Source organism: Vanessa atalanta, chromosome 22, assembly GCF_905147765.1.
Source record: "Vanessa atalanta chromosome 22, ilVanAtal1.2, whole genome shotgun sequence".
NCBI lineage: Eukaryota > Metazoa > Arthropoda > Insecta > Lepidoptera > Nymphalidae > Vanessa > Vanessa atalanta.
In genome coordinates, this window is record NC_061892.1 from 7,171,959 (window position 1) to 7,191,733 (window position 19,775).

Genomic DNA, 19,775 nt, shown 5'->3' on the forward strand with positions numbered 1-19,775 from the left:
TACAAATATCTCTTTTGCGTATAGTATGTTCGTATACTCTATTTTAACCATAACAGGAAAAAGCCAAATAAACAACATTTGATATCAAATTGATGGGATATCATTGGTCGAAAGTTTGATTAATCTATGATATTCACTATGGATTTGCGAAAAAATTGCGTTTTGAAACTGTTATCGAAATTTGCAAAGTAAAATTAAGTTGATATAAATACTTAAGTGTTATAGTTTAGTACTATAAATAAAGATATACTTATTAATCGTAAACTCTTAGTATTACACAATATAGCAAATCTCTTGAAATACGTAAATCTATGGTTTGTTTATATTTATTCCTACTTCGATTGCAATAGGCTTATAGCTTTAAATATTTTCTAGAATATGTAGTCAGTAATTTTTACGTAAGGTACATAATTATGGCTTAAGCAAGTCTTATATTACCATAACTATAATACACACGATAAAATAGAAACTATTTAAAAAATAATAACAAGCAGTAATAAAAAACCATAAACCATAACGGCGACTTAAAAAAGTGTACATGGCCTTCATTAATCAAATTAAAAAATAAAATTCGATTCAAGGTTTTATTACCTACTCTTGCTTGTTAGCGGACTTTGTACATTGAGGTTTGATAATGCCACATAGCCCCTGGGTAAAGTAAGATATTATTATGAATATTATTTAGATGGCTTGCCAGCTATACGAACCCTCTCCTTTTTAAATAAAGACATATAGGTATCTTATATTATTTGTATTAACTAAGAAGAATAAGTGAGAACTAGTACAATCTTTTTTTTCAATTCTCATCAGAATCTATCTCCTAAGAAGGTTCTATTGGGGATGAAAGTTTGTACGAAATGGGAATTGGCATTTCGTACAAACGTTTTGTAGGTGGGGATAAAAGATTGTATGGAAGATCAGATTTTTTTTTTGTTAGAAAGCCCTTCAGCCTCTTAATTCATAATGATTGACATTATATCAGCGTCATAAAAAAATGGTCACTGCATAAATTATGACACCTTAATCAGTGGGTTAATATTTTTTTACAAAACGCTTTGTTCGAGTTGCTTCAAAGTTTCGGATGGCTAATGTTTACTACACTAAAAAACAGATACTAACAGAAAAAAATTAATCTATTAAACTTATAATTTATAAGTTTAATTGATTAAATTTAGGTAAATAAAAGTGATTCATTCATTTTACTTGAGTACAATTTAATTTAATATGTGTTTTTTTTTTAAGTCATTCAACAGATAAAAACCGAGTAAGTCGTATGCATTGCTACTGCAAAAAAAAAAAAAGCGGTCATTGTTCAGATTGTAGACGTAATATAGTATTTCGCGCGCTTTCCACAAAATAGGTACCGGGAACGTGCAAAAGTGAAGTTTTGTTTTGTCGCGTTTGTCATGTATCTTTATGGGACGTTCAACATCGCACCAGGGAGATATTTTTTTATCATCTGTGATTTAAATTAATATACTTTTTATGAACATACTCTTTTTCGGATTTGTTTCTTTTTACTAATATAATATGATTGAAATTGTATAAAGCTAATTTATTTATGTGAATGTTTTTTATGTAAATATAATTAATATATTATTTAATTTATTTCACCGATAAAATAAATAAAAAAACAATAAATAAAATAAATATTTACGTATACATTAGTAACGTATTGACCATTTTCTTTTAGATATAACGCTACACTCTGAATTAATAAACTCTGATTCATAATAAAATATCTACAGTCTTTTGCGCAACAGATACTATTCAAGGTAACTTAAGTAACAAATTATATCAACGTAATATCATGCAATGCCAGACAAAGCAATTGATAGTGAATATGACACCAAGCTCTTCAAGTAAATATTATAGTACCTGAGAGTTATTAAAATATTATTGCTTTTAGAAATACATATAACATGAGAAATATTATATATAATTACTGACATTTTATCGTCAACATTATAAGCTTTGAATGTGCTAGATATATGAAACGGAATAAATAGCTTTTATTTAATTCTTTTGAATTTTACTGGTCATTTTTATCATTCCAATTTTTTTTTAAATATACGATTCTGTATATGTATTTAATAAAATTTTTAAATAACAATATTTAAATGTAAAATATTTCTAAATGTAAAGTAAAGATAAAATTTCTTGTAAGTCGCAGTGCGCAGTTGAACGTCCCTCACACCCCTGCTCCACTTGTTGCTTCAACTCGAGACTTATTGTAGCTGCGACGGGACGCTGCACAGATAAAAAAATTCCGCCATGTGTTTTTTTTTCTTTTTTTTTTTAATTACGCTGTTTCTACTCGAGAGGTTGGTGTTTGCAACCACTGTTTTGTTTTTCTTATTAAATTGTAAATTTATATATAATTACATTATTGTAATAAATAAATATAATTAGTTCCTTAGATCATTCAAGTTTTAACTTTCATTATTCATTATAATTAATTGCATACTAGATAGATATTTTATCCATAACGTATGTGATAGAAAAGAGAAAATAGTATTTCAATCAACAAATAGCCTGAATTTTTCAACTATAAATAAAACTTGTTTTGAAAAACACATGATTAAAGTGTCTATGGCTCCATGCATCAAGCACAACGCAACTTGTTGCATAGAAAAGAAAAAGTTACGGAGTACCGCTAGACCTGTGAATGATATTTATTAGAAGTGACATCAATGTTCTGCGTTTAATAATAATAACTACGTACCTAAGATATAATGTCAATTGTGTTATGGATTTGTGAACTATTTACAATAATAAAAAACAAAAAATACAAGCGAACAAATATCTAAACTTGCAGTTACATAATATATGTATATTTTTAAATAAAATGATTAAAATAAAAACAGACTTAGGAAGATAACCAATAAAAAATGTATTTAATAAAATGCCATGTAAAAACAAAGTAGGTAAAATTATTTTTCAGGTTTAAATATAATTTTCACTCGTAAATGGTATTGAGAAATTAGGATATCCATATTATATATATACATAGAGTATATTCAGTAACACTCTGCTATTTCTATTTTCTAGTGTTCCGTGGTCATGTGTTCCAAACAACCGAAAAAAGATGGCCACAAACTGATTTATCCCCGTGAACGATACAGGACGCCCGCTCTAAAAGACTTCGTAATCCACGTGCTTTTAAAAGCACAGATTAAAAAGTACTAACAGATATCATGTGCATTTACTTGCAGCGTTCCGTAATAATGGTTGAAAAAGTTAAAATTACTGTATAGTACGCTTATCGTTAGTCTTTGTGTTATTGTCACTTATACTATGTATAATAATAGTCGCTTCGTCAGTCTGTCTGTCTGAGCGCGATAAACTCCAAAACTATCGATCGGATTTTCATACGGATTTCACAAATGGACGGATTGAAACATATTTCATTAAAATATTGTGTAAATAAAATCTGACGCTAATTAATAATAATTGTTTACGAAAAAAAAATCATACCGACCGAGACCTTTCCAATAGTATATGCATTACGATGCAAACGTTTACTATATTCTAACCATAAGAGGAGAAAAGCCAAATAAACAACATTTGACAGCAAATTGACGCGATGTCATCGGTCGAGAGCGTGAATAATCTATGATATTCACTATGGATTTGCAAAAAAACTAAACGTCAACGAAACTGTTATCGGAATATTGGAATTAAAATTAAAATGGAAATAAGTAGTAAAGTGTAATAGTGTTGCCATTTTAATAAAGATATATTAATAATAAACTCTTCGATGTAGTTTATAGAGTTATTAGTGATTCGCATAAAATACAGATATCTACAGTTTGTTTATCTTTATACACATTATATAAAGTTTCATCCAAATTCAAAACACTATTTTTTGAAAAACAATAAATAAAATCATAGATAATTTAATGTCTCGACCAATGATATCGTCTCACTTCGATGTCAAATGTTGTTTATTTGGCTTTTGACCTCTTGTAATTCGAATAGACTACAAGTCTATTGTAGTAATGAAAAAAGTGGGGAATACTCACAGTTTTTGAGGAAATAAATACAAATTAAAATTACTAATAAATATATCAATCAGTAATATTAGCATATTTTTAGAACATTTTTAATAATCATATATTTTCCTTTTTTATTAAAATTTTTATTATACGGAATACTCTGAAAGAAATAATTTTAAACTCGTCCTTAACATTTTTTAGTTCTCTTTGCAACTTATTTAAATACCTGAGGCTAGTTAGTACTACGTGATATTTTAGCCTAAATAATAGACGAAGTAATAATAAATTATGCGAGTAATATAAATTATAGCGAAGCGTCGTACAATAGTGAAAATAGTATTGATTTCTCAATTCATTTGATTTAAATCTATGTATTCTTTCTAAATTATCGAATACAATTTAGTATGTCTTAATTTTTTGCTGGATTATAAATTGTTTTCAGCAAAGCGAAATACGACCAGGAGCTGCTTAATATCTGAAAAAAAACAAAGAATCTATTATGTACGTCATAAATTTAATACTAAACTCTATGGTTTCCTCAAAAGATTTTTTCGTACGTCATTCGAAATTCGAAATATAAAAGTGGAACATAATAAAAAGATTTTGAAACTCTTATACAACAGATTTCTGAACGGTTCGGAAACGCTTCTAAAATTAGACATACAATACGCACACTCATAAAAGCCCTGAGATTGACGTCAGAGAACCCGAAGGCAGTCAGCTTGCAAGGTTCTTGAGCTCTGAAATTTTATATTGAAATAGATTAAAAATAGTTAAATGCTAACGATAAAATTCTATTTTTAAATAAGTATTAATATTTAAGTAAATATAAAATTCAATGTCGATGTTAAAACCTTTTTACGAGTTCTGGTACTAAAATTAATTTAGATTTTACACAGCAGGAACCATTACCATATACTAGAAAGAAAAGTCACGGATGTTTCATCGAGCGTTGGATTTACACTCAGGTCTAGTGCGCAAGGGCGGCAAAATTATCAGAAAAAAATGTGTCTTCGCGTTATCGAAAAGACTTTTTTAATCTTCCAAAAAATCAATAATTATAATAAAATTTCTGCTATAGGTTAATTTTTTTTTAACTTTATGGCAATGTTTCGGTAATATTTCGGTTTTAATTTTCTATTTAGCCGAGTGGTTGCTACAATTTAATAAAACCACCCCATCTTTATCCATGGATGTCGTTAAGCTGACTACGATTTACCGATGTATGTATATGTTGGCTGTGAACAAACTTAGAGCAAATACATTTCCAAGACATCAGGCGGCCGGCGGTATGTCTAATTCAAATATTTCAATATTAATGGAAAAGAAAAAACGAATGATGTCGTCATCACCATCATCTCACAAAATATATAAATGGATTTGATTGAAAATTGAGATTCTCATACCAAGGATTTATAAAGAAATAAAACCTATTTAGGCTTTATTTCGATAAGTCTATCGTCAAACAGCAATACTTAGTATAGTTGTGTTCTTTTAAGGGAAGAAACGTAACATCTCAGTTCCAAATGTAATGTCGGTGCCGGATTAACCATATAGCAAGAGTAGCGATTGGTACGGGCCCCGCGCGAAGGGAGGCCCGCGTACTTAAACCCCGTCATACGTATCTACCTGAGCGTATTTTTTTAAAATAATTTGTCTAGTATCATCAGTTTTCAATTGTTCGTTTCTTAACGAAATTATTCTAAATTGCCTGGCAATATCATGTCTGGCTTTTTGTACTTATCAGAGCCTAATAGGATCTAAAGTAACCTAAATGAAATTGTTTTTTACCACTTTAAAATTAAAAACCCATAGCAGATCAAGCTATCTTTGATATAGATTAATAACTTGCTACCGGCGCCACGCTTGCTTAATCCGGCACTGAATAATGTGTATATGTATGAATAGTGGTGACCACTTACCATCAGGTGGCATATGTCCCAGTCCGCCTATAATATAAAACTATTGACAACATCTAGATTTTAAAGAGTGAAGTTGCGCTCACGGCGTATTGTTGCTACCTTCACACAATTGGACATCCTGAGAAGCGATGGGATGCCGAGCGTCACTTCACTTTGAATTTGCACGTGAAGCCGCCTGGGCGACTTATGCTCTTTATAATTTTGATTTACTTTAGTGTTATTTTTATTTTATGTTTAATAAAATTGTAGTAATCGTAGCCCTTTAATTTGTACCCGTTTCATTTTTGTACCGATATTTATTAAAAACTTTTGCTGATCGTAAAATTAATCTATTTATACAACTTATTTAAATAGCATTAATTTACAAAAAAAAAACAAACATTATACTACACAAAATTATTAATTTTACAATGTTTTTTTACAGTTATTATGAGCACTTATAACTACGATTCCATTCACCAGTCTTTCCTGTAAAGAATATGTACACGATTGAAATAAAAGTTAACGTTTTACTATGTAACATACCTGCTGTGTACGATGATCAAATTTTTCCTTATTTTAGCATTCAGGTAATACCATTTACAATTATATACAGCATCCCTTACTTCCATGCTCTGAAAATGAAAAAAAGGACTGAGCCCGATTAGAAGTACTATTCTGTAAATCACTTCATATCCCACTTCACTTTTGAAATTTTGAAAATGGATTTATGGTGATTGTGGCGTGTGATAAGCTATATTGATGCGTTTATCCGTTAATTGTTATAATTACTGAAAATTAAATTATTAAAAATGAGTAAATACGTATTTAAGCGTTTTTTGATATTCTACCTCTGAGGGGGTGAAATAAGGGATGAAAGTTTTTTATGGAAGTTCGTCGTTTTTTTTTTAGTTAAAAATATGAAACCTTTTTTTTGAGATACTGATTAAATTAGTAGATACATATTTAAGCGTTTCTTCATATTTTACGCCTAAGGCGAGAAATGGGAGTGGGTGGAAGCGTGAAATTTAATTTTTCCGCCACTGATTAAAAATGAGTAGAGATATTTTACGGCTAAAGGGAAAAAGTAGGGGTTGACATTTCGTATATCACTTTCTGACATATCACGATCATATACTGCGGTGTGTTTAGAGTCTGTTCTTACAGAATAGTTGTACTGGGGATCAATTCTACTAACTTATAACGGTAATGGTATAATATTGCTTTTTTCGATTAAGTAAGCCAGCCTTGTTACAAGAATTTATCTCAGTAACGTCACGTTACTTGGCACGTTCCTTAAGACGTGACGTCTTATATCCCGTGGTTGGCGAACCATGTCTATTCTTTAATTTATTTTAGAAAAACAAACGGGGACAATGCCTGCCTGATACAAAGTGGTCATCTTCATAGCCACAGGTCTGTAAGAAGTTAAAAATCACTTCATTTACCGTGAATGCGACGCTGAAAATTGATCGCTTGGTAATAACCCACCACATAGAGAATGATAATACTCATATATACCAGGGGATGAATTCTACTAACAAATTGTCAGTTTATCGCAATCATATCAAAATGAACTTATTGCCGTTCAGCCGTTTTCCTATTCTAGAAACGCAACGATCCAGTTGCGGGTCGGCTATATCCGATAAAAATCGGACATCATATCGTTAACGATATAAATAAGTAAAATTGGTTCCGTTTAGAATTAAGCTGAGGAATAGTCGGAGTTGGAGTCTATTCCGAATAGACGATTCTCGATGGAACGTATTATAATTGTTATATATTAGTAGAATTGACCTCTTAGTGATTCCAGATGAAGATTTATACAGGCATATTACAGTAGAGAAAAGCCGAGAGTTTTAAATTTTCTCGACGAAAAAATTTTTTTCATACTAAAAGTTATATATAGAGTCTGTGTATACATGTGAAACCGGTACACGTAGGTACTTATAGTATTTAACTTACAGATTTCATAAGCAGATCACCAAAGAAGCAAAGTAGATATATTTGCAGTAAACTCGCAGTGAGAAAAACAAGAAACATGATCGCAAATGCGACGTTTTGTATTGCCTGGAAATGATTTGAGTGATTTACATATAATGTATTATAATTATACATTTTATTACGAATATATATTGTATTTATTTTTTAATTAGAATTGTTTATATAACAGATTAGATAGACAGACTTTTGGGTCAGTGTTACGATTTTTTTTATATGTAGGTTATCTACAAATATAAAATTTTAAAATACCAATGATTTTTTTTAAATGGCAACACATTCTGTGATATATTTTATATGTGAAACTAGGAATTGAATCATATTTTCGTAACACAATACGATTTTAAATTATAATTTTGACAATCAAGTTAGTTCAAGAATATTAAAATATGCGTTACTACAATACATAAATTATAATAATGAAATGAGAATTTAATTACAACAACATTGAACCCAGTCAGGCAGATGAGCACGGAACTAGAGACGAAATTATATAATGTTGACTTCGAATATATCATTTCCAAATTATTCGACAATCTGTGGACAAAAAAAACATTGTCTATTACTTAGACACTGGAGTCCGATACCGAACTCAATAAAACAAAATTTGCTTGAAAAACTTGTATAATATATTCTTGTAATCTAGTACAACTTGTATCGTTAGTTAATAAGATAGCCTTATAAGTAAGTGAAAAAAAACAAAAGAAGGAAAACAACACACTCTCTTTGACACATTCTTTTTTTATAAATAGTTGTAAAAAAAGGTTGATTATATAGAAAATAAAGCTATTTAAAATTATATCAATGATCTGTATTATATATACAGATAAATTAGTTGTCGTAGGCGCGAACATCATCCCCGCCGTTAAAATCACCAGATTTTAACCCTCAGTTTGATTCTCTGTTACTGGTAGAGGGCTTAGTCGTGTGAAAGGTCTTCGAAATGTCCCTCGAGTCGTTTGAACGTCCGCCACGCGACATACACCGTCAGCGCCAGGGAACAGCTTACTGATGCGCCCTACACGCCAACACAGTGGTGGCATATTTTCCTCTTGCAATAGCACCAGGTCTCCAAGCCTCAAAGGGATGTCAGGAACGCGCCACTTTGTTCTCTGTTGTAGCTCTGCCAAGTACTCGTGCTGCCATCTTCTCCAAAAATGTTGTCGAATTTGTTCGAGCCGTTGGTAACGTCGGAGACTAGAAGCCTTGCAGTCGACGAGATTCGGTGATGGCAATGCGGTTAGCGGCCGACCAAGCAGAAAGTGCCCCGGGGTGAGGAATTGAAGGTCATTTGGAGACGAAGACATAGGACAGATGGGACGGCTATTTAGTATGGCTTCAACTTGCGCAAACAGGGTGCCTATCTCCTCGTATGTTAAATGCGAATTGCCCATAACACGCCTGATGTGAAACTTTGCGGATTTCACTCCAGCCTCCCAGATGCCACCAAAATGGGGAGCATAGGTAGGAGAAAATACAAATTTAATTTCTTCCTCACTACAAAAGGAATGTATGGAATTCTTATTAGATTTTAAAAAATTGCCTATTTCTTTCGAGGCGGCTACAAAATTTCGGCCGTTATCACAAAAAATCTCTGTAGGCCTTCCGCGACGGGCCACAAATCTACGTAAAGTTAAAATGAAAGCTTCTCTTGAAAGGTCGCTGACAGCTTCCAAGTGCAAGCATTTAAACCTCAAACAAACAAAGATACATAAATAACATTTTGTTGTTCTTGCTCCGCGTCCCTTTAGATTTAGGATAAGGAAAGGACCAGCCATATCCACACCAACACTACGAAACGGGAAGTCCACCGTAATACGCTGTGAGGGCAAGTTTCCCATCAACGGAGTCAAAGTCTTGCCTTGCACCTTCCTACACTGTAAACAATTGTGCACAGTACTTCTCGCGAGGCGCCGGCCATTAATGGGCCACACATAGTTCCGCACACTAGCGAGAAGCAACTGTGGACCAGCGTGTAACTTATGCAAATGCTCCCGCTCAAAGATAAGTTTAGTTAGGTAGTGTGATGAATGTAATAAAATTGAATGCTTGCTCTCAAATGGAAGCGACGATTGGTCTAAGCGACCTCCTATCAATCCACTAGCATCCATGAAAGGTGTAAGAGCTATAATGCTAGACCGAGAACTAATTGTCCTATTTTTAGCCAATAAGCCGTATTCGACAGGAAATGATTCCTGTTGTGCTACGCGACAAAGCAAATGAAAAGAGCCTTGCAATTCTTGCACACTTAATGCTTCTAGACGCTTAGACTTAGGATTTCTTAAATTGTAAAGAAATCGCAACACGTATGCATAGACTCGCTTTAGTCGATTTAATTTAGAAAAGTTATGGAATTGAATTACCGATGAAATGCTATTATCTAGATTAGCAACATTTGCTCTTAACTCTAGACCATTTAAGTCTTGTTGAAGATTTTTGGACAAGGTAGGCCAAGATGATTCGTCTTGCAATAAAAACTCCGGACCAGACTACCACAAATTATTATTCCTAAGTTCTTCAGGATACGCCCCGCGGGAAATGAGATCAGCCGGATTCTGAAAAGTAGGAACATAGCGCCAACACCCGGCATCGGTTAACTCCAGCACCTCGGCGACTCTGTTGGCCACAAATGTTTTAAGTTTTCTAGAGCTAGTGCGCAACCAAGCAAGGACGACGCTAGAGTCACACCAGTGGATCCTGCGTTCTATAGGAAACCTCAACGAGTCAATGACTACCTTACATAGACGAGCCGCTAGCACAGCGGCGCATAGTTCTAGGCGAGGTATAGTGCAGGCCTTCACAGGTGCTACTTTCGATTTGGAACATAAAAGATTAACACTTACGTTGTTTGCTGCATCTACAGACTTAATAAAAATGCACGCGCCGTACGCTCTCTGCGAGGCATCGCTAAAGGAGTGTAGTTCTGTTATAACTGGTAAGTCGCATAAAACCTGCCTAGGTATAGAGAATGCAAATAAAATATTTAGAGTATTATAAAATTTAAGCCAAGCCCTTTGCATATCATTTGAAATTTCGTCATCCCAATCAACTTTATCTAGCCATAACTGCTGCATAATTAATTTAGGGATAATTATACAGGGGGACACAAAACCTAGTGGGTCAAAGATTTTAAAAGATGTCGATAATATAAATCGCTTAGTTATTTTCTGAGTACTAGGAGGCATGTCAAAAGAATAAAATAAGCGATCTGTTGCTGAGTCCCACCCTAAACCGAGAGCGCTGGCAGACTCACTTAAAACCAGTTTATCAGTAGAACTTGAAGAACAGGACTGCAGAACTAAAAGAGAGTTCGATTTATATTTGCGTAAATTAAAGCATCCTGCCTTTAAGGCCTCCGAGACAGAATGTTGAATGCATTTCAATTCATTTTCGTCATTGCAACCAGTAATTAGATCATCCACGTATAGGTCATGTTGTAGAATAGTTTTCGTGAGTGGATCCTCGCACTCCTCCCCCAGCTGCCAAAGACATCTCGTGCTCAAAAAGCTAGCACTTGCGAAACCGTAAGTAATAGTATTAAGTCTCAGTGTTTTAAGGGGCTCCCGCTCATCTTCTCTCCATAAGATAAGTTGTAAATTGCGATCAGTCTCGTCTATCAGAACTTGCCGGTACATCTTTTCTATATCCGCAGTCAGGATGTACTTGTACAGGAGAGCCCGAACTAATATGGAAAACAGAGAGTCTTGAATTTGAGGCCCAACCATCTGAATGTCATTGACAGATACGCCGGAAGAGGTGCGAGCAGATGCGTCAAACACCACCCTTATTTTGGTTGACTCACTGTTCTCTTTGAACACCGGATGATGAGGCAAGTAGTAACATAAATTCAATGTAGGACTATCGAGTGTTACTTCCGAGAGATGACCCAATTCTGCGTATTCCCGTATAAACGCTATATACTGAGATTTGACCTCAGGCTGTCTCTTAAAGCGCTTCTCTAAATTATAAAATCTTTTCTTGGCCATGGTATGTGAATCACCAAGACAGTCGGGTGATTTAAACAAAGGAAGTCTCACACAGAATCTACCATTGGACAAGCGACGGGTGTGTTGCACAAAATGCCTTTCGCATGCCTGCTCGCTGTCATTTAAATGAACTTTAGAAGGAATCTCCTCTAATTCCCAAAACCTACTCATTTTAGTATAAGGATCATCATCACCTTGTGCAAAATTAGTAAAAACAGTATTACACTTTACATTATTATTAGTTTCCTTGCTATACAAAGGCACAGGACCACCAATAAGCCAGCCCAACCTTGAACTGTGTAATCTAGGACACCCTGGGCCCAATGACTGTTGCTCAGAGCCGATTATGTCCCAAAACAGATCCGAACCGATGAGCATATCAACTTGAGACGGTTCATAGAACTTGGGATCCGCTAGGATAATATTGCTAGGAATTTTAAGTGAACTAATATCAAAACTAGAATTAGGTAGCGAACTAGTAAGTTGGTTCATGACATAAAAGTTGGATGTAACATTAAAAGACGTATTAAATGATTTAATTTGAACAGCACAACATTCTGTGATAGTTCCTGAATAATTATTACCAAAGCCAATGACATTCGTAGAGCTTAAAGGAGTGACATCTAGAGACAATTTTCCTTTCAAATTTAAAGTTAAAAATGAGGTTTGGCTACCACAATCTAATAAGGCACGCACGGTTACCGATTTACGCGTCCTTGGATTGACAGCCTCAATCAGAGCCGTCGACAGTAGGACTTGACTAATATTCTCATTACAAAAGTTAGCTAGTGTGTCGACGGGGCTAATATTGCTTACAGCACTAGTTGTATTGCCTTCGATATTTGTAGTAAGGTGCAGGAGTGAGTTGTGCCTTTTTTTACACTCTCGGCAAGGACCGAAGCGACATTGACGAGAAAAATGACCAGGCTTCAAACAATTCTTACATAGTTTCAATTTAGTCGTCTTGGTTATACGATCACTAACGCTCATCGCCTTAAATGATGGACAATCAAATATCCTATGCTCAGTGGAATTACAACAAGCACATAAATTAGAAGGAGACGGTCTTTGTTGTTGATTACTATTAGTGTTGCTGTTACTAGTGCACGCATATGACTTCAAGTGTGAACGTTCCGGTTTAGCATTAGTAGTAGTCGCGGCTCGCTGCTGACCATGAGATTTAGAAGAGCTCTCAGCCCTACTGCGGTGTACTGATTCTAGAATGGATGCACGATCGTTCAGAAACTTGTGAAAATCTTTAAGCGTGGGTGTATCAGTTGACATCGTATTACGGTGTTCCTCCCATCTCATGAATGTGTTACTATCTAGCTTAGATGAAACCAAATGTATGACAATAACGTCCCAATGCTCAGTTGCCTGTCCTAGATTGGACAGTGCACGCAAATTCTTAGTCACGTGATCGACTAGGAAGCGCAGCGACTTTTCCGATTCTTTTTGTAGAGCGGTAATATTAAAAAGCGAACTGAGGTGATGATCTATTAATAAACGTTTGTTGTCATAACGCTGTAATAGCAGGCTCCAAGCCTCCGCATAATTATTGGAAGAAACTTCGAGATTCGCAACAGTACGAGCTGGTTCCCCCTCTAAATATGACAGTAAATAATGAAACTTATTCACGGGGCTAATTCGACTATTTTCATGAACTAGAGATTTAAATGTATCTCGAAATTCCATCCACTTAAGATGCGAACCATCAAACTTAGCAATGTTAATTAACGGAAGCCTAATACCGGTTTCATTATGGTCGAGCCCACAATGGCTTACATTATGATAGTTACTAGATTCGTGGTCACTGTCAACGTGACTCTGCACCTGCAACAGGGTTTGAGCTGCCACAATATTGCTAATAAAGGCCCTCTCAATGATTTCTCGTTCCGCGAGCTCCTCGTCTAACTTATTAAAATTAATAACCTCAATGTTGCTTTGTAAATCATCAAATTTAGAAGATAACGCTTCAAATCTACTAAGCTTAAGAGTAAGTTCGGCCCTTTCCGTCGTAGTAAGCGTTTCCAACTTATCGAATCTATCAACATAATTTTTAAACTTGGTTATTTGTCCCTTAATAGAACTACGCTTGGTAATTAGTTCCGCCAATTTTTTTACGTCGTCCTCGATTCCCATCGTAAAATGTTAAAGATTATAGCAAAATTCGTGAGGAAGAAATCAAATTCAAGTTTAAAACTAAAAATAACGAATGAAAATGCTCACGCCCCTTTCCGGTGGCATCTACCGCACGGGAGGTCGAGGAGATGCCTTAGCGGGCACAAACAGCGCGGCGACGTGGCGGTGCGGCGCTACGGCGCGGCGGCGGTGGCGGGAAGTATCGGTCCCGCTCACTATCACGGCACCTCTGGAATATTCGGTGGAATAATCACCACACAGAAAGTCACGTGGGACACAAGAATGACGGCGTTTAGGGCTTCACGAATAAACAAAATTAAAGAGGCACCTAAGCAATGGTAAATTTAGTTACGGTCGCTATATCGACGATAAAATTTACTAACGGCAGTCTTAAACGTACTAAAAAAGGTCAATTTAAGATTTAACAACTATATTTGATATTAATCTCTGCCTGATATTGTTTAAATATAACAAGTAAACGGAGAGATTACTTATTTTCTAGAGAGAACTCGACAATAAAATCGAATGACGCAATACCTACCATAGCTTATTCGCTATTATGTTTGCACAAGTTAACACCATTAGAGGATGTTCAAAAAATGATAGAAGAGGGATTAGGGCACTGAAAGGGACACTTAGCTGCAATTATAGTCTGCTGCGCTGTGAGTAGTCCAATGTCCAACGACCGGCAGTGCTAGCTCCGTGGTTCCTTTCAAATGTGCACAAATGTTCCGTGGGGTTTAGCTCGTTCCTCAATACTTGACTGGACTTGGTGCGGTGCTGCCCGATAGCTGATTGCTACGGCGCTGTTGCTGACCAATTCCAGCGGGACTCCAAGCTTCCACAATCAAAATACTTGAATCGATATTGTTTTCGACAGATTTTGTCCTGTCACGGTCGCCAATTATGTCTATTACTTAGACACTGGAGTCCGATACCGAACTCAATAAAACAAAATTTGCTTGAAAAACTTGTATAATATATTCTTGTAATCTAGTACAACTTGTATCGTTAGTTAATAAGATAGCCTTATAAGTAAGTGAAAAAAAACAAAAGAAGGAAAACAACACACTCTCTTTGACACATTCTTTTTTTATAAATAGTTGTAAAAAAAGGTTGATTATATAGAAAATAAAGCTATTTAAAATTATATCAATGATCTGTATTATATATACAGATAAATTAGTTGTCGTAGGCGCGAACAAACATTAAAGTTTTCCTTATCACCAATTCCAACCACGATGACCGTTCTATTTTTAAATTAGTTAAATAGTTAAGCAGAACTGGCAAACAGCCACCTGATGGTAAGTGGTAGCTACTGTTCGTAGATATTGATATTGATGAAATATTAACTAAAACAACAATCTTGGGACTTAAGATTTTATGTGTCTTGTTCCTGTCACTCTAGGTCGTTCTAACCGGAGCATAATTATACCAAGTATTGTTGTTTGGAGGTGGAATAAGATGACTGGGTTACTAGATGGGCTTGCACAAAGCGTAGGACTTTTGTACAATCAAGTATATTATTTTCGGTGACTTCGTGTGCAAATGAAAAAGTATTGTATTTCACAAGTGTGTGAACAAACACCAGTCTCCCTTTTCTTTAACTCTTATAATCATATATTATAAAAAAGAATAAGAAGTATAGAACTCACTGACCGTATTAACGCTTGATGCCATTTGATCAATTCAACGAGTTCAGCTTCAACCAATCCAAGATCGTGATTCGATAAGAAATTATTCTTCTTGACAATATTACTCAAGTCGTACTGCAACAAGCTAAACTGCACGCGGAGATGAGTACAGCAGACATACAGAAGATGATCCGCGCTGCATATATTCACGAGGACTATTGTGACTAAAATAATAAAAAAAAAATCTTTAAATTTTCTATTGGACAAAGTAAGCAATGTCATAGCCAACTAGTTAAATTAACTTTAGTTAATTTATAACCGAATATAAATATTTTTATATTCAAGAGAGTCTAAAGCAAATTACCCAATTCTTTAAACGGAAGATATATTGAGTGAATGACAGGACGTTGATTTAACGGCTCTTAATAAATTGGCTAGGCTGTTCATTGAATGGCTAATTAAGTTAATTGTCTATGTCCCATGTGTTAGATGTTGATCTAAGATGTTTGTCCCTGAATTTGACAACAACCGAGAAGGTGCTGCCGTAGTTACTACATAGAGGTAAACTCCGATTTCCGTACAGAAACAGAACTAAACACTTATATGAACTTCGATGGATTATCTTTAAGACAAGACTGTCCACTGTGATCGAATTTCTGACTGTATTTTTATTATAGTTATGAAAATCCAATAATCAGCGATATTAATTATGCGATTCCATTCATGTTTAACATTTTTCTATATATTATAATAGTATTTTATTCTTAGTTGTTAATTTTATATACATCTTTATTAAAGAATAATGTGTTCGAACTCACCCGACCAGAACTGATGGACATACACGAACGGCCAATAATGAATATCGTGCGAATCGAACGGATATTTTATCAAAAACGGCAGCAGCAAGTCAACTTCCTTTGTTTTGACATAAATCATGACAATCATAATGAAAGGACCGATCGTGAAAACAATTAATAGAACGAGATTCAATACAAAAGAAGTTTTTAAAATAAAATGTAGGAAATTCAAAGCGTCTCTTCTTAGTCCGTCTCTTTTAATGTCAACTTTATCAACTCTGGCTTCGAGTTCTAGTAAACCATTGATTAGATCACGTATATTACTTTCGTAGTATATTATAAATATTGCTTTAATGTTTGCCAAAAAGCTAAATGTGATGCATGGTGATATATACGTGACTTCAACGAAAGTTTTCCCGTTTTTAATACCATCAATGAACCAACAAATAGCACCAAGTAAATCACTATTCAGCCATAAAAAGTTAAAAATATATATTAGTCGTGATTTAGTTTTTTTAATCTGTGCTTGTGTTTTGTCCTGTACCACGAGGCCGCTGCATAGCAGTATGAAATTCATTTTCTTTATCGATTCATTTATATAATTTCGTTTACGGTCTTCCATGTTGAACTTCTCAATTCTTTGTTACAACTAAAGTGATATTTAGAAGGGTTGGTTTTTAAGGATTTTTTTAGCGATTTAAACGCTCCGTAACGCCTATTATAATTAATAATTATTACTAAACATGTTATTAAATGAATATCTATTGTAAATATTTATGTTACTGTTTTTTTTTAATCATTTCATAAAAGGTACATTCGAATACAAAATGTCTTATGGATTTTTAAAACTTCAGTTATTATACGTATCGGAAACTTACGTTTTAAAGTTATACATTTTTGTTTCTTTTATAATACACGTAGGCGACCAGTAAATGGGTCATCTGGTGGTAAGTGGTCACCACTGCCCATAGACAATGGTGCTGTAAGAAATATCAACAATTCCTTACATCGCCAATACTCCATCAACATTAGAAACTGTTATGTCCCTTGTACCTTTAGATACACTGGCTCACGGACAAGATTTTTTTTCCTTTTTTGGCGAAAAAACGAGTATTATTTATTATAAATTAATTTTTCGATCGATTCTGACCGGAAATCCGCAACTGCTTAGGTTTCATCTGATAGTCTCGTATCAAAGTTTAAAAAATGCATGCTCATTCCTTAGCGTATGACGCAAATTGTGTTCATTACTTATTAAAATCAAATTAATATGTATTAATAAGCACAACTTAACATCTACACTGTTGAATACGAAATTTAAGTAAGACTTACATACAATGAGGCTTAAGAACCATAAGATTCTTTCCAAAACATAAAGTAAATTATAGTTTGAGAGTTGAGGCTGATCAGTCTCTTGTCACGGTAGTATGCGCAAGCGATCCCGTGACGTCTCCCAAAAGACGGAGTGGGTACCGCTGGTTTTTAGTGGGTATTCCGGCGCCTTCAGCCCCGGCGAGCCCCACATACCCCCCCACAACATGTGGGGGTAACGCGTTATGCGTTTTTCCAGCAAAAAAAAAATGATCAGTCTCTTAGACACCATTACTAGCTCACTCACCCTTCAAATAGGAACATTATAGTACTTGGTAGTTACTTGGTAGAATATATAATGAGTGGGTGGTCTTAGTACAGTTATATTATTATTATATTATTATTATTATTATGTATGAATTAACAAGTAAATAATTATATTGACTTTTAGAAAATATAAATTATTTTTAGCAAATATATCGTGCGGACCAGAAGATGATAATTGCGACAACTCCGCATAACAAATAATAGCATCCCGAGTTTATATATTATATTACGAAAACAATTAACTAATTTTGTTTAAGATCAATTAAGTTTTATTTAGAATTTTCAAAATTGTTACTTAAAAGTGGACTCTTACAAGCACTTTTGGATCATTATTTAGGATTAGAATAACTGTAGAGCTCTCAAAGTTGAGAATATAATTTCTACTAATAAGTAAATGGCGCCAATTATCCTAACAGGCCGAGATGGCCCAGTGGTTACAACGCGTGCATGTTAACCGATGATTTTGGGCTTAAGCCCAGGCAGTCACCACTGAATTTTCATGTGCTTAATTTGTGTTTATAATTCATCTCATGCTCGGTAATGATGGAAAACATCGCGAGGAAACCTGCATGTGTCTTATTTCAACGCAATCTGCCACATGTGTATTCTACCAACCCGCATTGGAGCAGCGTGGTGGAATATGCTCCACACCTTCACCTCAAAGGGAAAGGAGGTCTTAGCACAGCAGTGGGAAATTTACAGGCTGCTAATGTATGTATGTAATGTCCTATAAGATTGTCACGTTATCGAAATCGAATCGAAACATTAATCGTTGCCCTTCAGACGTTTTCTTTACTTTACTTAACTTTATATTATCGTACACCACAAAGAGACAGCCTAAATAAAAGAAGCGTACAATTTTGGACCTCATCGCTATATAGCGATCTCTTCCAGGCAACCAACGGAGGATATCTAATAGAATATGAGGTGGTGCTGTAATAATAAATAAAATAAAATTAACTAATAAATTAATGCAAATATAGAATACACATATTATATATGAAACAATAAATTATATTATCAATACATATGAAATTACAAGTATATAATCTAAATACAATAAAGAGTATTTCGGTTTCATCTTAGCTATGATTCAGTTGCGGTTCGCCCAAAGTTGGATCGAAATATCATCGAGATCATATGTAATAATTCATATTTGTTGAATTCCAGGCAGGACATATAAAATAATAAATAAATATTGGACAACATCACATATATTACTCTGATCCCAATGTAAGTAGCTAAAGCACTTGTGTTATGGAAATCAGAAGCAACGACGGTACCACAAACACCCAGACCCAAGACAACGTAGAAAACTAATGAACTTTTTCTACATCGACTCGGCCGGGAATCGAACCCGGGACCTCAGAGTGGCGTACCCATGAAAACCGGTGTACACACTACTCGACCACGGAGGTCGTCTATATGTTACTATAGGATATGATTAATCAGAATTGGTCCTCAGTTACGATTAAGCTGAGGTTAATTTTTGTGAGCAATTGACCCCCAGGCTTTTTTCCTGTTCAATTAAATGATATATCTATACTAATATAATAAATAGATAAAATTTGTTGGGATTTTTACTCCTGAATGCTCTATGGTACAGTTTTATTCACATCATATCATTTTTTTTTATTAATAAATTACACCCGTTTGAAGCCAGGGCGTGTAGCTAGTT

General features: G+C 34.5%; 2 protein-coding genes across 2 annotated transcripts; both read right to left on the reverse strand.

The window, feature by feature from the left end:
- Positions 1 to 4,407: 4,407 nt before the first annotated feature.
- LOC125072603 (odorant receptor 4-like) lies at positions 4,408 to 16,026 on the reverse strand. The gene is made up of 6 exons (XM_047683235.1): positions 15,688 to 16,026; positions 8,341 to 8,437; positions 7,865 to 7,969; positions 6,446 to 6,534; positions 4,672 to 4,738; positions 4,408 to 4,473 (listed from the first exon to the last, which is right to left on the reverse strand). Exons 1-6 carry the CDS (start codon positions 15,942 to 15,944, stop codon positions 4,408 to 4,410), a joined length of 681 nt encoding a protein of 226 aa, XP_047539191.1. The 5' UTR covers positions 15,945 to 16,026.
- LOC125072737 lies at positions 8,748 to 9,956 on the reverse strand. Its single transcript, XM_047683419.1, has one exon. The coding sequence runs from the start codon at positions 9,739 to 9,741 to the stop codon at positions 8,782 to 8,784; it is 960 nt and encodes a 319-aa protein (XP_047539375.1). The 5' UTR covers positions 9,742 to 9,956; the 3' UTR covers positions 8,748 to 8,781.
- Positions 16,027 to 19,775: the final 3,749 nt, after the last annotated feature.

What these genes read in the sequence shown, in the direction of transcription:
- LOC125072603 (XM_047683235.1), bottom strand. Translation starts at nt 15,944, where the DNA reads ATGACATTGCTTACTTTGTCCAATAGAAAATTTAAAGATTTTTTTTTT. An exon ending in TGGCATCAAGCGTTAATACG is followed by an intron (nt 8,438 to 15,687) that starts GTCAGTGAGTTC and finishes TTTTGTCCACAG; the next exon opens with ATTGTCGAATAATTTGGAAA. An exon ending in ATCTCAGGGCTTTTATGAGT is followed by an intron (nt 4,474 to 4,671) that starts GTGCGTATTGTA and finishes GTTTTTTTTCAG; the next exon opens with ATATTAAGCAGCTCCTGGTC.
- LOC125072737 (XM_047683419.1), bottom strand. Translation starts at nt 9,741, where the DNA reads ATGGGAAACTTGCCCTCACAGCGTATTACGGTGGACTTCCCGTTTCGT.